This window comes from Etheostoma spectabile, chromosome 23 (genome assembly GCF_008692095.1).
Source record: "Etheostoma spectabile isolate EspeVRDwgs_2016 chromosome 23, UIUC_Espe_1.0, whole genome shotgun sequence".
In the NCBI taxonomy this organism is placed as follows: Eukaryota; Metazoa; Chordata; class Actinopteri; order Perciformes; family Percidae; genus Etheostoma; species Etheostoma spectabile.
Window position 1 is genome coordinate 11,716,071 of NC_045755.1, and position 15,054 is coordinate 11,731,124.

General features: G+C 40.1%; 2 protein-coding genes across 10 annotated transcripts in view; one reads left to right on the forward strand and one right to left on the reverse strand.

Annotated features, from left to right (window-relative positions):
• Window positions 1-451: 451 nt before the first annotated feature.
• dcp1b (decapping mRNA 1B) lies at window positions 452-13,181 on the reverse strand. 2 transcript variants are annotated; one of them, XM_032504795.1, is made up of 11 exons: window positions 12,779-13,181; window positions 12,241-12,281; window positions 11,815-11,942; window positions 5,809-5,875; window positions 5,203-5,308; window positions 5,089-5,163; window positions 4,760-4,852; window positions 3,647-4,442; window positions 2,794-3,023; window positions 2,447-2,659; window positions 452-2,289 (listed from the first exon to the last, which is right to left on the reverse strand). In XM_032504795.1, the coding sequence occupies exons 1-11, from the start codon at window positions 12,935-12,937 to the stop codon at window positions 2,212-2,214; spliced, it is 1,986 nt and encodes a 661-aa protein (XP_032360686.1). In that variant the 5' UTR covers window positions 12,938-13,181; the 3' UTR covers window positions 452-2,211. The 2 variants fall into 2 exon arrangements, with proteins under 2 accessions (XP_032360686.1, XP_032360685.1); XM_032504794.1 differs by having other exon boundaries at window positions 5,089-5,308.
• cacna1c (calcium channel, voltage-dependent, L type, alpha 1C subunit) overlaps window positions 8,487-15,054 on the forward strand; it is a 199,899-nt gene continuing 193,331 nt past the window's right edge. For all 8 annotated transcript variants that reach the window (XM_032504750.1, XM_032504753.1, XM_032504751.1 and 5 more), the window contains exon 1: window positions 8,487-9,141. In XM_032504750.1, coding sequence (XP_032360641.1) covers window positions 9,018-9,141 — 124 coding nt within the window. In that variant the 5' untranslated portion in view covers window positions 8,487-9,017. The remainder of the gene's footprint in view (window positions 9,142-15,054) is intronic.

Sequence of the window (15,054 nt, forward strand, 5' to 3'; positions counted from 1 at the left end):
CAAAAAAAGTAAGTAACAACAGAGGCAGTTTGAGAACATTTAATATCCAATTAAAATAGACTTCAGTTTAAGAAAAGCGCAAAACATTTCTGTCAAAAAAGAAATAAAACTTAAAAATGTTTCCATTAACATTCCATTGTCTCGTATTATTTGAAATGACTAAATTTAAAAAATAAGAATAAAAAGATTACGGATGACATCTTTTTAAATTAAAAGAACAAAACAGCATCTTATGGGTGGCCAGATAGCTCGGTTGGTAGAGCGGCTGTACATATATAGAGGTTTATTACTCAAAGCAACGGGCCCGGGTTGTGGCCCCCCCCCCTTTCATATCCTCAGCTGTCTTGTCAAAAATAAAGGCCCAAAATGCCCAAAACAATATCTTTTAAATAAACAGACAAATAACTTTAGATATGTTGTATAATAATAATTTTGCACTTGTTGTACATTAAATTGTAATGTAACATGCTGGTTATTCGTACTGTGAGAACAATACATTTTGCTTGAGTACAAAAATAAGAATATTATTATATAATATTCTGTTTTTTTCTGTAATGTAATCTCTCTGTTTGTTGTTGCTGCTGTTGTTGTTTTTGTGTACTCTCTGGTATCTACTGAATAGTCTGGCTTTATATGAGTTAACACACAAACTGCAAACCCTAACCCTGACAAAATGTAACATATTGACTGACTTCTCTGCTGTAGTTAAGTAAGGAAATGTGTGGGTAACTTAGTTTTATTGGTTGACACTTTATGAAGTACATGTACCGTGACAGTATTATGGAAAAGCATTTTCTATCATATTTCGATTGTACTTGTTTTGAACCGGCCTGTGAACTCCAAACAAATGTTCTCAGGTATTTAGACAGATTAGATTTTTATTGCTTTAAATCTCCATTTACCAAGCATTTATTTAACTAGACTTACCATCAATAGCAAAGCGTTTGATCAATAAAAAGTTGTATTCATCCTGAAATTAATTTCTGTAAGTTGTTTGGTTTGGCAGACAAAATGTTCAGGAAGTGTGGCATATCTACACAACAACTCAAAAGATTGTCAATGCGTTTTCTGTGATGATTAAATCCTTTGTGGTAAACTGAAATAAAAACCCTGACTGGGTTAGGTAATCTTTAAAACTGTTGAATTACATAACTGTGAAAATCTGCTACTAGTAAAAACACAGGTACGACTCCGAACACCTCCGAACTCTGTGAGGTAGCAGGTTAACAATCTCCTGTACTTTCCTTCAATTTAGATGGGTACCATGTCCTTTTGAATTCTTCACCATGGTTTTAATATAATAATATTAATGTACGTAAAACTAAAACAACTGTGACCAATACAAATATTTGTCATAGCTAGAGTCTGCTAAAAAAATAGAAAAAAATATTTTAAAAACCCACTTTGGAACTAAAGGATTAGCATACTAAAATATACTTTTTTAGAAGGCAAACTAGTAAGAACTTAATTTAAAAGAATTGTACATTTAAATCAAACAAATCCTTATTACATTAAAAAAAAAATTCAAAATATACAGAATACAAAATACGTTTAAACTTTTATAGGTGAAGTCAGTTTCAAGTCAGTTTGAGCATATCCTTCAGCACTAGTTCTTAGACGAGGAAGACTTGTATATTAAAGCCCAGAAGGCTGGCTGGTGTTAGACCACTGAACTACACATGAAGACTACACATTATAACAAAAGAAACACAAATAATATAATCAAATTCTGCTTAGTTTGCTGCATAAAAAAAACAGTGAAGGGAACTATATTCTAATACTGAGGCAAAAAATAGGGTTGCAGCATATTTCTTTTCTTCATGTAGAGTGAACGAGAGTATAGACTACATTGCCCCTTTAACTACAGATGATGTCAAGACTTTATGGTCATGTCAAATTAGTGAGCCTCAGATTGAGAGAATTTCTTCAGGATTCAGAGGATAAAACGTATCAAAAAAGTTTGATTTGTTTTTTGATATGGAAACAAACATGTATAATCTGATAAGTGCTTTTTTTGTTGTTGTTGTGACTAGAAAAACTTGGTTTGAAAGGGAAGAGTCAGGTTGACTGGCTATGTAGTGCAGAGGAGATAAAGAGAAGTGTGTCTGACTGGATTCAGAAGAGGAAATGGCACATCCATCTTAGGTGTAGAAGAATGAGCCTCACAGCCCAAGATTGGGTGCATGAATAGACCGAGGGTGTGAAGAGTCATCAGTACTTGATGCTGGAGTCATTAGCAAAGCGGCTGATGTAGGCTTCATAGATGCTGTCCAGGAATGAGCTGTCAGTCTGAAACACACAAGCAAGGATCAGCATACTGTGTGTGTGCATGTATGCATGCATGTTTATTTGCATATGCACAACAAACGGGCAAAGTGGAATGATCTGAAGTCATTGACATATATAATGTGTCAGTGTCAGATATTTTCAATAATATTATTTTTACCTGGATCAGATGCAGCAGTGTGGCTTGAAGCTGGCTTCTGGAAAGAACTCTGATCTCCTGCTGCAGTGGGGGTCTGGACAGGGTTGAGGGGTCAGGGCCGCTCTCCTGGGAAACCACTGACAACCCGCCACTAGACTTTGCCTGAGTGAACACACTGGGAGAGAGGAGCAGGTTGGGGGCCACAGTGGCAGGTATCCGCTGGGGGGAGATGATCTGGATAGACAGGGTCAGTTATTAGTACTCTTTAATAGTAACAAGTACTTCTTTTTAGCAAACTAGAAATAAGAATGAAAACAAATCATAAAAACAAATAAAATAGAACTGCTAACAGAGCTTATAGTGCTTACCTGAAACTGCAGCGCAGCCTTTTGACCAGCAGTACCTGTGGTCTGGTTTGGGACTGGGCCTACAACTGAGCCGGCACCTTGCCCTTGAGTGGGCCCCAGGAATCGAGGTGCCAGTCCTGGACAGAGGCGAGGGGGGTCATGGGAAGCCAGGCTTTGTTCCTGCTGAACCAGCTGGAGCTTTTGAAGGAGCTCATGAGGTGACACCACACCAGACATCTGGGAAGACAGAACTGGATGGAGAGCATGAGGGACCCCATGATTAGGAACAGCTTAAACACAGATGAAACAGGCATCTTGCCAGAGACATTTTAGAGTTTAAAGAATTAGCAATAGATATTTACACAAATAGTCAAATTCCTGTGTGAATGCTAAATTAGTGGTTAACAGACATCATTCAATATTTAAAAATCATGCAGAAACACACAATATAATCCATTACTATACAATGACAATAATTTAGCATACATTGGCTACAATGGCACTGTATATTATTGTGAAATTATTTTGTGAACAAATGCAAATCCTAAGGAAAAACGACTTGCAGCTTTAGAGCTTATGTCAAATTTACCTGGATTAATGTGCACTTTTACTGAAATTAATTGCTAAAGTAGGTTGGAATTGGGGCTGAAGGATTATTTGCAATAATATCGCGATATGTTAAAAGGAGATTGTTTTTATGACAAAGGCTGCAATTACACTCTGGAAAAGCAGAGGAAGCGTCAACTTCACACGCTACGCCGTACCTTGGCCGTGACAAAACCTGACACTGCCGATTTAATAGTACTTGCATTGTATTTATATAATTCTTCACTCATATCCTAATTGCATATTAGTAGCATAAAAGATGTCCCACCTGTTCCCTGCATAGGTAAAGCTGAATGGCAGTTGTGCTGTGCTTCTGGTTGAGGTTTAGGTTGGCTGAAAAACAGCTGTTGGCTTTGTTGTGCTTGAAGGTGCGAACATGACACAGAATCCACCATTATGGGCTGAGAGGAGAGATGGGGGTTCTGCTGCAGAGGCGGAGGGTTGGATGAGGGAAGAGGTGGCTTGGTTTGGAAAAGTTTCCTGATCGGGTCAGCCTGAAGCTGTTGCTGTTGATAATGATGAAGGTGGTGGTGCTGCTGCTGATGATGATGGTGGTACAGATGGTGATGGTGGTGGTGATGCTCCAGCGGCACCCCGTTGTCACACAGCCTGTTCTCGGGGGACTCGGACAGGGTCTGAAGCACCCCTCCGACGACCCCCACTCCACTCTGTCCCAGCATGAGTTTCTGGATGGCTGGGCAGTGCTGGGGTTGGTTCTGCTGCTGCTGATGGGTGGTAGTGGGACATGGCAGCAAGCCCACAACAACATTTTCACCATGTTCTCCGACTATTTGTCCTCCAATCACAGCCCTGGGCCCTCTAACTGAACACCCAACCATGTTGATGTTCCCTCCTTTGGAGGGCACACTATTGCCAGAGTTTTCTGTGTCATCGTATTTCAGCGAACGTGCTACAGGTGGGCGATTGACTTGTCTCGGTGATGGCCCTGTCCCAGTAGTGGCCATAGGAGAGACTGGCTCAGGTTTGGATGAGTGGTGATGTTGATGTTGAGAGCCAAAAAGGGTAGCAAGAGAGAGAGACTTGGGTTCAGCACTTTCAGTGTCCTGGATGAGACAGAGAGAAGGGTAAGAGAAGGAAGAAGAGCAGTAAGCATGAGAAGAGAGAACTGTTGGAACTATGGGTTTTTAGCAAATCAGGCTGACATCTTAAAATGACAATAAAATAAATTAGATTGAGGAACGGAATGGAAACTAAATACTGAATTCATAATGGAAATGGCAACACTTTTAGTTACTGGTTGGAGTATTTGATTTAAACTTTATCGGATCCTTTGCCTTAGTTCTTTTGCTGTGGATTTGATTCACTGAGGGCATCATCAACGAAAGACAATGTACTGAGTGCGGATAAGGAAGTGTTTTACCTGAGTGTTCAGTTTAACAGGTATTGGTTTGATCAGGTTGGGGTTTCCATAAATAACACTGCTGCCGCCAATCTCCTTTGGCTCTGATGTAGACTTAATGTTGAGAGACATATGGAAAGTGGGAAAAAGAGAAAAGACAGATGGACAAATGTTTGATAAGTGACTTAAGGAGATCTTAGATGATTCTGTACCACCCTACTCGTCAATATAAGGAAATGCAAACAATTAAATAAAATGCATTTTTTTTCACATCTTTCTAGAAAAAAAAGCATTTCATGCCATTCAAAATATGAATCTGTAATGCTGTAGAGTATTTGGTGTTTCCCTACCTTGTCATACTCTGTGTGTGCTTTGGTCAACATCTGAATAATGTCCACTGCCTTTGCTTCACTTCCTCCTCCTCCTTCACCTGCTACTCCTCCTCCGCCTCCTCCTCCTCCTTCAAGTATTCCAACTACTCCTCCACCACCTACTCCTCCACCACGTACTCCTCCTGGGGACAACCATCCACCTTGAGACTGTGCCAGGGTCTGCTCCTGATGGGTCAGGCTAAACACACACCCACACCCACCCACACACCCACACCACCACACACCCACCCACACACACCCACACACACACACACCCACACCCCCACACCCAACCCCACCCCACCACACCCACACCAAACCCACACAACACACACACACCACACACCACACACACACACACACAACACACACACACACACACACACACACACACACACACACACACACACACACACACACACACACACACACAATGTGAGAATACAGAGGTTATACAGTAATTCACCTGGAAGCATTCAAATATTCAACACTTGTCATTAGTTGGCTCCAAGCCCAAGACACAGATCAGTTAATAAACACATGTAGTCTCTGCCGTCTGACTAAGATATTTAAATAAAAAAATCTCTCAGCTACAGTTGCTGACTGACCATAACTCACTAGTCCTTGTTCAGTGGACCAAATCCCTTTTTTTTTTATAAATGGTGAATACATATAGTTTGTGGTTATATAAGCACTTACATCTTCATTCTCTGAGCAATACGTTGACAGTCCTCCTTATCATAGAACCAAATGCCATGGATAACCACTGGGAGAGTGAGGAAGAAAGGGACAAAGAGGAGCAGAGAGAGAGAGATGAAGAGACAGAGAGACGTGAACATTTGAACATAAACAAATGCAACAAAAAGGTAAGTACCGCCCTAGTTGATGCTAAAAATTGAATTATTGAAGTGAAATATTGTAACTGCCTGCTGAATTTTGAGATGCACCAGCCAGTAAGGTCAGCAGACAACAAAATTGGTTTTCAGACCTGCCATACTCTTACAATCAAATGAATGTACAGACATGCTGTCGTACAACTCTGCTGCTATGACATCAATGCAGGGCAGGCAGACATGTATTTTGTTTATTATTAGCCCTGTCTGGTCTAAACCCAGGGTTTTAAATGAGTCATTTCCCAACGGGAACAGAAGCCAACAATGCCATTAAACAGTAAAACATGGGGCCCTGGAGTCTTTTGAACTACATAAACATAATCAACAAGGGAGGGAAAAGGCAACACTAAAACCCATTTGCCACAGGATTACAACAAAGTGAGCAAGTAGGTAACATTACTCCATGATTCATTTTAATATTTTAATTCGCACTAGCTCCTAAAAGTAAATTGTAAGAGATATTGTCATTGCAGGGGTTTTCAACTCCTGTCAGTGAGTCCTGTCTCATAATTTTGCCAAAACCCAAAGTTTAGTCCCAGAAATGAACAAGTGAAGGTCTAAAAAAAATGTTCTAGAGCGAGGAATATAAACATGGTTCCCTGTCCTTATCTAACACAAAAACTTCTCAAATATAAAATTCTGTCTAGACACAAGCAGCAGCACAAGCACTTTGCTTGTATAAAATACAGACTACAAGTGGCAAGAAATATGATTTTAATAATAAACTCTGAGAAAAAAATAAGATGAAAGGAGTATGAATCAGAGCAAGCATTCAGTGCTGAACAGTGATTAGTACTTAGTGTCGCCAACACATTTAAGTCTGTAACAAAAAATAGGTTTAAAAACCAGCCCTATTCAAGACAGCTAGACATTTCCCCACACCGCAGCAGACATACTTTGGATCTCATTGGATCTCAAGAACAGAATGGGTCAATCGCAACAAGGGAAGGAAGCAAGTGAGCAATAGACAACAGAGGGCAAAGTGGGGTCTGCTATATATGGAGAATAAAGTTACCACCACAGTCCTATCAAAGTCACACACATTCCCACACAGACAGAAATACACAAAAATGTATACAAGCACACCACAAATGAAGTCGGACAAGCCATTGAGGTCAGAGGCAGAGAGAAGCAAGCACACAAGTGCTCGCACACGCACACACGCGCACGCACACACAAAGTTCAGCTGAGCCTGGGAAAAACAGCCCAGTACCAAATAAGTAACTGCAGTGGGAGACTGTCTTAAGTCGCTTAGTGTTCACTGGGGATGAGACTGTCTGACAAAGACAGAAAGACACACAGTCAAAGTCAGAGAGCTGGAAAATTGAAAAAAAAAAGCGGGACGGATGTGAAATAGGAAGAAGTAAGGTGTGTTAGAGGGGAAATTATCATCGCGTCCATCATGAGAGAATCATCTGCTTCTGAGAGCTTTTTAGCCATCAGTGAACAGAGTCTGAGTTTTGTCAATGAATGAATAATGTTGAACTGAAGTGCATTGATGGGAGGAAACAGCTGGATAAGCTGATGCTTCAGATACAAGACAGTCTCTTTGACCAGTAGGCTGCCCTTTCTCTCCCCCACTAAAAGAGAAAGACAGAAGAAAAGGAAGAAGACAAGATACACATTTTTCAATAGTAACTAACCTGCCCAAAGTCTATACCGCAACAAGATAGAATACTCGTCAGAGCGAGAGAGAGATAGTCAGAGTGGGAGAGAGAAAGTGGGAGGATTACAACCACCAGCACCACCACAAATAGCGGCCGTGGCCACAAGGTTACACTTTCAGGGTGAACGTTAGAGAGCTAGAAAAAGAGAAAAGGGGTTCCAGTCGACCAGACTGGAGACTGAGAGAGAGAGGAAGAAAGGCAGAGGGACATCTGCATTAAATAAGTGAAGCAGAGATCCTGACCAAGTGAACTGGAGAGGAAACACCACAATAGACCACAACGGTCTATTGAGCACACAACTTCAACAGAAGGGGGAACAAAGTCTGAGACAACTATAAGAAGACTAACTGAGATAGGACATCCCTTTACAGTTTGAAGGAAGGAGCATTAGAAACCTTGGCAACAATCACTCTATTGAAGTCTGCAATTGATTCAGGACTTAAGCGGCGTGGTCCTTTCCAACCCTCTATGACTACGACAGCGAGCACTGGCGCACGTGTGATGTTTGCTGTAGACCTACAGTGACTCTTAGACGGGACTCCAGTGGGACTTCAATGCATGAAAAGACATTTTTAATTTTATGTCATGGAGGCAGCACATCACTGCCTGTCCTAACAACTACTCTGTCGGGACTTTGCTTTTAAAAGAAGACATTTTTAGTTAAACCTGCTTTATATGTCGTATTTTCGACAAGGCTTAAATGCGCTTTAACAATACAGTAACCCTGTTTGGCTGTAACCCAAACTGCACCACTGGGACTACTCACAGAATCATTTTGTTTTGTTTAGCTTTAGTATACTTAGAAATGCAGATCAGCTTTGTGGGAGAGCTCTGGGGATCAGTCATGAGAAACAGTGTTGATATTCTTGTACACTACATTTAGTTTGCTGGAGGTTTGGCACAGGTAACTCAGAGTAACACACATTTATGCTTGAGATTATTGTTGTCCAAGAAGAACCATCACTTTCTTTGTTTGTAGGAATAGAATTCATGACATTGGAGGAGTAAATCTTAAGATTTACAGCTGGCGTAACTTATCTAAGAAGACATTTACAATACTGTCACACATTCACTCTGAGGCTAAACTGCAGGGACATTTGAAGTGATCTTTTCCTACTGAAGCCTAATTCTAAGGAGGCATTGCCACAACTGCTGTGACAGCTTTATGAGCACTACCTAACCTGGATAAAGGAAAACTGATACATCAGTACACAGTATCGCAGTGGGCATCACTTTCACAGAACCTTTTGCTAGCTGGAGCTGCAACTTAAGGTATAACCTGACAACTTTAAGTTCTAGAGAGACAATTACTACCAGACCGTGAGACTCGTAATAGACTAGTGGAGCCATGCTGAGAGGCCTGTTTCAGAGGAAACCCAAACATGAGAGACTGGAGGAGGAACCTGAGGTCAAATTCAAAGGCTTGCTGGTGTCAGAGAGAGACCTGGGATATACCTATGTTCGACCTGGAGGTAAGAATGTCCATACCCCCGATTTACAAAACGCTGTTAACAGGTTAAGTGGGGTGTTAGTGTTAGCCACATAGCCAGAACAATGTATGTGGCTATTGGGCTAAAGTACATTTTTAGTTACTTTCTCAATTAAACAATTATTCATTTTGTCTATAAAATGTCAGAAAATGGAAAGTACACTTCTCTAAAGGCCATGTTGACATCATCAAATTGCTCATTTTATTTGACCAACAGTCCAAAACAGAAATATATTCAACTTTCTATCACGTAGGACACAGTAAAGCAGCAATGCTTCATAATTTAGAAGCTGACAAAGGTGCGACAGGAAGACTGCTTGGGATTGTAAATGCTTATAAGAAGGAATGTAGAAAGCATTCTATCTGTTCCTCTGTACTGGGATTTTTGCCAGAGGAATTATGACTTGCTTGGAGTAAAGTTCTCTTCCCTGAAGTTGACATGTTCTGTTGTATTTCGGCAGTGTTTATTTTTAGCATGGGGTGCCACTTTGTGCCAACTGCCATTCCAGGAAGTAATGGCAGCCCTGAGAGCTAAATGTTTATCTAATGATAAGATTCCACGGCCCTTGCACAGAGGTCACACAACACAGTGGAACTGGCAGCATTACCAACAGCCTGGGGCCTTAATGGATCCGATCTTAGCCAGAGAAAAAACATATTTCCTGAGCTGAGATGAGTTACTGTTTATAGTCTTCTGTAAAAAGGTTCTTTCACCCCACACATACCATTATCCGTGTAACGTTCACGGATGATCACTTGGCATTTTGATGTCTCTTAGAGCATCTGAGGTGCTGTTTTACGTGCATGTATTTTGTTAGCTAAATCTGGCTCAATCTTGTCACACACAGTATCTGCATGCTAAAATAATAATTTAGGGTCCAACAATCCGTAGTTTTTAACCAGCAGCTATGGTGATAGAAATGGGTTTCTCTATAAGCATGGTGCATAGTGGTCTCCTTATTTGGGTACTTCATTATCCATCTGCAATCGGTCATTAGGTTTGCAATGTCCACTCGTCCACTTTTAAACTCACGTAATAACCCCAACCCACATTTCCTTTTTATCAGAGGAAATAGTCATCAACTGAGCTTGTGATAACTGGTTTTATGTGTTTGTAAATTCCTTCTCAAGAAATATGAGTTGGCTGTTTACCTGCAATTTATTCCCCATAACCACATCTAGAGGCCAGTATTATCCCAGATTGTCTTTAATGTGCCATGTGGGCATTTAAAACCTGGTGGAAAAAGGTATTAAGAGGTCACAGAGAAAGGTTTATGTCATACTCATTATTTCACTGAGCCTTCTGATGTTTAATAATAGCTGTGTTGTATATGTGTCAGTGAGAATAATGAAGCACTACAGTATGGGGATCAAAGCCGGCATAAGGAATCAACTGGTATCCAAACACAGCATTCCACCTGCCTCTTACTGAGCCTGATGGAGAGTGTGAGACCATGACAGAGAGGGAGGGGGGTCTGTGTATGTCAGTTATTCCTGAGTGAGTGTGTTTATATTATCAGTGACTGTTGTGGAATATCTAATCTCTGCTGGCTAGTTTTGTAGTGCTGTCAGGTTCTTGTCCTGCAGGCACCCTCTGCAATGTGTGTGTGTGTGTGTGTGCGTGGGTGCGTGCGTGCGTGCGTGCGTGCGTGCGTGAGCCAGATGTAGGTCTCAGAGGGAGACAGGCTGATAGAATTGGAGTCACCACAATACCTCTGCTCCTTATATGGAACTAATGGTTCCCCCACAAATGCAACAACCGCATGCTAGACAATTTGGTCACTCTATCAAATTGTTATTTTGTATCTAACTTATTCCCTGTAACTATAGATACACCTGTCATTTTTAGGTGTCATGTGATAACATTGCTTACAGATCTTTAAAGTCACAAAGATATGGTCTCATGTGGATTAGTCTTTTGAATCAGAAGCCAAAATAACAACAAGAAGGACAAGTTTTTTTTCTAATTTTAATGTTGGTCCCAGTTCTTCCCTGGTGACATTTTTTTTTTTTCATGTCATTTGTGCTTAGACTGTCTATCTCACTATCTAGCTTTATTCCCTCAGTTTCAGTTTGTCATTGTCTTCATATTTTAATAAGTTTGTCTCACTGTGTCAGGCTGCTTTTGAAACAGCAAAGTCTCTTCAAACTATTTAGTCTACGTGGCTAGTCCTGGTATTTAGTCATCCATGTATGCACAGTCTGTGACTAAGTCTAACTCTAGTGTTACTGACGCCTGTATAACCAAGGTTTTTTGCATTTAAATTTTTTTTTTTCTTTTAATCTTGATTTCTTTAATATTTCAAGATTTAGGTCGATATCCAGTGTACAGTGAGCAACAGTGAAAGTGGCTGTGCAATAAAACTGCCAGCTAAGACATGTCAGTATGGCGTTGATAATTCAGTTCACTGCATTGAATATCACACTTAAAAAAATATGAAAATACACTAAAGGATCTCTGTGCACATGATCAAGAGGTGTTGAGAACAAAATGTGTCAGTCAAACAACTGAAGATATCAATAATTAACAGGCAGACATCAGAAGTGTGTCTGCGTGCGTGCGTGTGTGTGTGTGTGTGTGTGTGTGTGTGTGTGTGTGTGTGTATATGTGTGTGTGTGTGTGTGTGTGTGTGTGTGTGTGTGTCTTTATCCTTACACCGGGCATTGCGATAAAGCAGGAAAGGGTGCTGGAGCTGGAAATCCAGGTCTTTGGTAATTGGCTCTGTCAAGTTCTCCATACTGAGTCTGTTCATAATGGTGAAACCATGCCTGGGAGATGCCAGTCTGAAATACGCAAAGGACACATCACAGAAATGCAAGGATTCATGTAAACATTTGTCAATCGCAATTCACAACTTGAAACTACAGGCACTTTCGCATCATGTCATGTCCTGCCGTAGTCACCATGATGGTTTATATAACATAGAAACAGTTGATAACATATACATACTCAATTTATCATTTTACCACTTAGGTATGGCTGTAGTTTCAATATGTCTGTTGAAGAGCTTTACAGGTATTCCCAACAAATACTAAGAATTGTTACCTTTAGATAACAAGAGTCCTGCATCAACTTTATTACCTTGTGTAAATAAAAAGGGTGCCTTCCACCTCTGTCTTCTCCTAAAAAACACATACCACAAAGAAATTGCAAAGTCATAACTGAACCATAACTGGTCAGCCAAATCTCGTCACCGGGGGACAAGCATTATTTAATATTTTAATAACAAATCCTCCTAAAGAAATATGTACATTACCGAACAGCTGAATTTAACATAACAGTCTTCTGAGGAACACAGTGTGAGAACTTTTTTTAAATAAGTCATTAATAACGTTAAATATAATTAGTGACACAATGTTCCAGGGAATCAATAAATAGAGGCTAATAGATAAACGTTTCAGTGTTGTAGAAAATGACTATTTATATATATTATGTAGCCTATATATATTAAAGCGTAAGTCGTAACTTATAGTTTTCTACCACACACCCTAAAAAAATCTGGAATCTACTTAAAGCTATCCATTAGCTGGGGTAAATCTGTGTCAGTGACAAAGCGCGCCTATCAGGGACGATAACGAGGCTAAGCTAAATTAGCATATTAACCAAAGTTCAGGCTTACCCACTCATTTGCCCTGTTGTTATAAGTATACAGGGCAACTTGGCTGGCCACGTCCACAATGTCATTGATGTATGGGTCTTGTCGCTGCAGAGCAGCCAGACTTATGTCCAGTCCTTTAGCGGTGAGGCAGCTGCTGCTACCTGCAGAAGTTGCTGTCATTGTCCCCTATGGAGAATTTAGCTCGCTACGTAGCTTCAGCGGCTAACGAGTCGCAGGAAGATGAGATTAAAACCAAACCAACAGCAAGGTAAAAAGACAATTAAATTTGTAAGTGAGCAGTAGATTGTTTTGCAACTTAAGACTTGTACATTTAAAATTGTCAAGAGTTATCGAGGGCTAACTGCTATGAGTGAGTTTGTCAACGGCCATGTTTAGCCAGACAGTAAACAACCAGACGTGAGTAGTTGCGCAGCAGGCTTGGAGAGTTCAGCCTTATTAATCAACTTGGAAAAATCGATGGATAATTACTTTTGTCAACTGTATGGATTTTCAGTATTACTTTCTTCAAACAATTATTGATAATGTCAGGAGAGGTGTGACCATAGATGTGTAGCCTTCTTTTGACTCAAATTAACTATATTGCTACGTTCAATACATACATCAGGTAGGTTAATTTAATTGCCATTGTATTGGTTGTGGATGTGTTTTTATTTCATTTATTTGTAAGGGCTACAATCCTCTATATTGGTGGTATATATGTTTCCAAACACTTTGTTATGGTAGACGGACACACACAAAGTTGCTGTGTCTCTTACTATTGTAAGGAAAGAAAGCTTGATTTTGTTTGTTTGTTTGGTTGGTTGGTTATATTTAACTTTATACTTTATCCCTGTCACTTCTTCCCAAACAAGTAAGCAGTTGATGTTCCTCTTTTGTCTTTCATTTCTGTATCTGACTGCTGGGTAACATTACAGTAACACTGATGCTGACTGTGCCTCCTATTCATTGGTTACATTTCCCAAATATTACACTAGGGGGCGTCAAAGGGATAGCTAAAACACAACCATCCCTGCTCTCTCTGTGTGTGTGGTGTGTGTGTGTGTGTGTGTGTGTGTGTGTGTGTGTGTGTGTGTGTGTGTCCCACAAGAGTCTTGTCTCAATGGGAGGCGAAAGCCTAAGAGCACTTACACCATGTTACATTTCTCCAAATGGAAACAAATACAAATACAGCATGTTTTTATTTGTACTGCAGTTGGTTTTCCATCTATTTGTAGATGGGTGATGAAGGAATGAATATACAAGCAAATAAGGCATCTTCTTTGGAAAGTGTAATTACTTCTTTCATGGGTGCAGTTAAGTCCATTTTGAGCATAGTACACAGTTTACAATGGTGCAGGTCTCTAGGCTACATTTCTCCCATGTTCAATGGTTTACACTTGTAATTTTCTGGTTAATCCATATTTCACTTTCACCTTCAACAATGCTGCTGTCCCTGTGTCTTTATGCTGTTAAGTAAAGAAACATATTTCTCTTCCTAGGTTAATTCAGTTGCTGTATTTTAGATACAGTTTATAATGCACTAATTCTAGGGTTCCAGAATTAGACATATCTTTCTAGAAATTAATACTCAAGAACAGAACTGTAACTGATACAGGAACAGGACTTTCAGGACTGTATATCCTTGAAATCCATATCAGCCATGCCCGTATCACTCACTATCAGTTGGATCGCCCGACAGTGAATCTCCATATTTAGTTCAACATATCCTGTTCTGTTGCAAGGGTACTTGAGGGGACCAAGTCAGCTCTTCAAGTGGCTACACATAAGCCTGTTTTCCATATGCATCTTATAGCAGATTACTTCTTGCATAATCACTCAATAAGACATACAACCACTGATTTAGACATACATAGATTCCTCTTTTATCACAAATTACCCCTATTTAGCATTATTTCATGCATTATTTATGCATTATTTACAAATTGGGCACTTATCCTATGCTCTGCTGTGTACTGTGAAAGATGTTTCAGTAATTGGTTTTATATTGTCACAGAGACATACAACAGCTGGAATGCATCTATCAATGGCCATGTCAGAGTGTCCTTGAGAAAAACTATGACTGCTCACTCATTTAAAGCAACACTGGATGTAAACGTCGGCTTTAAACACTTCAAACAACTTCTCTTAAATGTGAATTAAGCACTTCCAGGTCAGACACATCTGCCTCCACATTAACATGAAAAGATCTGCTTTGGCATTCGATATGGGCTCGTTTTTTTTTTCTTCAAGTATGTCCATTACTTTGTCATGGTGGTAGTTTACTGTGTGTGTGTGTG

Coding starts and splice junctions, on each gene's coding strand:
- dcp1b (XM_032504794.1), bottom strand. CDS start 12,937: ATGACAGCAACTTCTGCAGGTAGCAGCAGCTGCCTCACCGCTAAAGGA. Junction 11,943..12,240: donor ACCCTTTTTATTTACACAAG/GTAATAAAGTTG, acceptor TGCGTATTTCAG/ACTGGCATCTCCCAGGCATG. Junction 2,290..2,446: donor CACTGCTGCATCTGATCCAG/GTAAAAATAATA, acceptor TGTGTGTTTCAG/ACTGACAGCTCATTCCTGGA.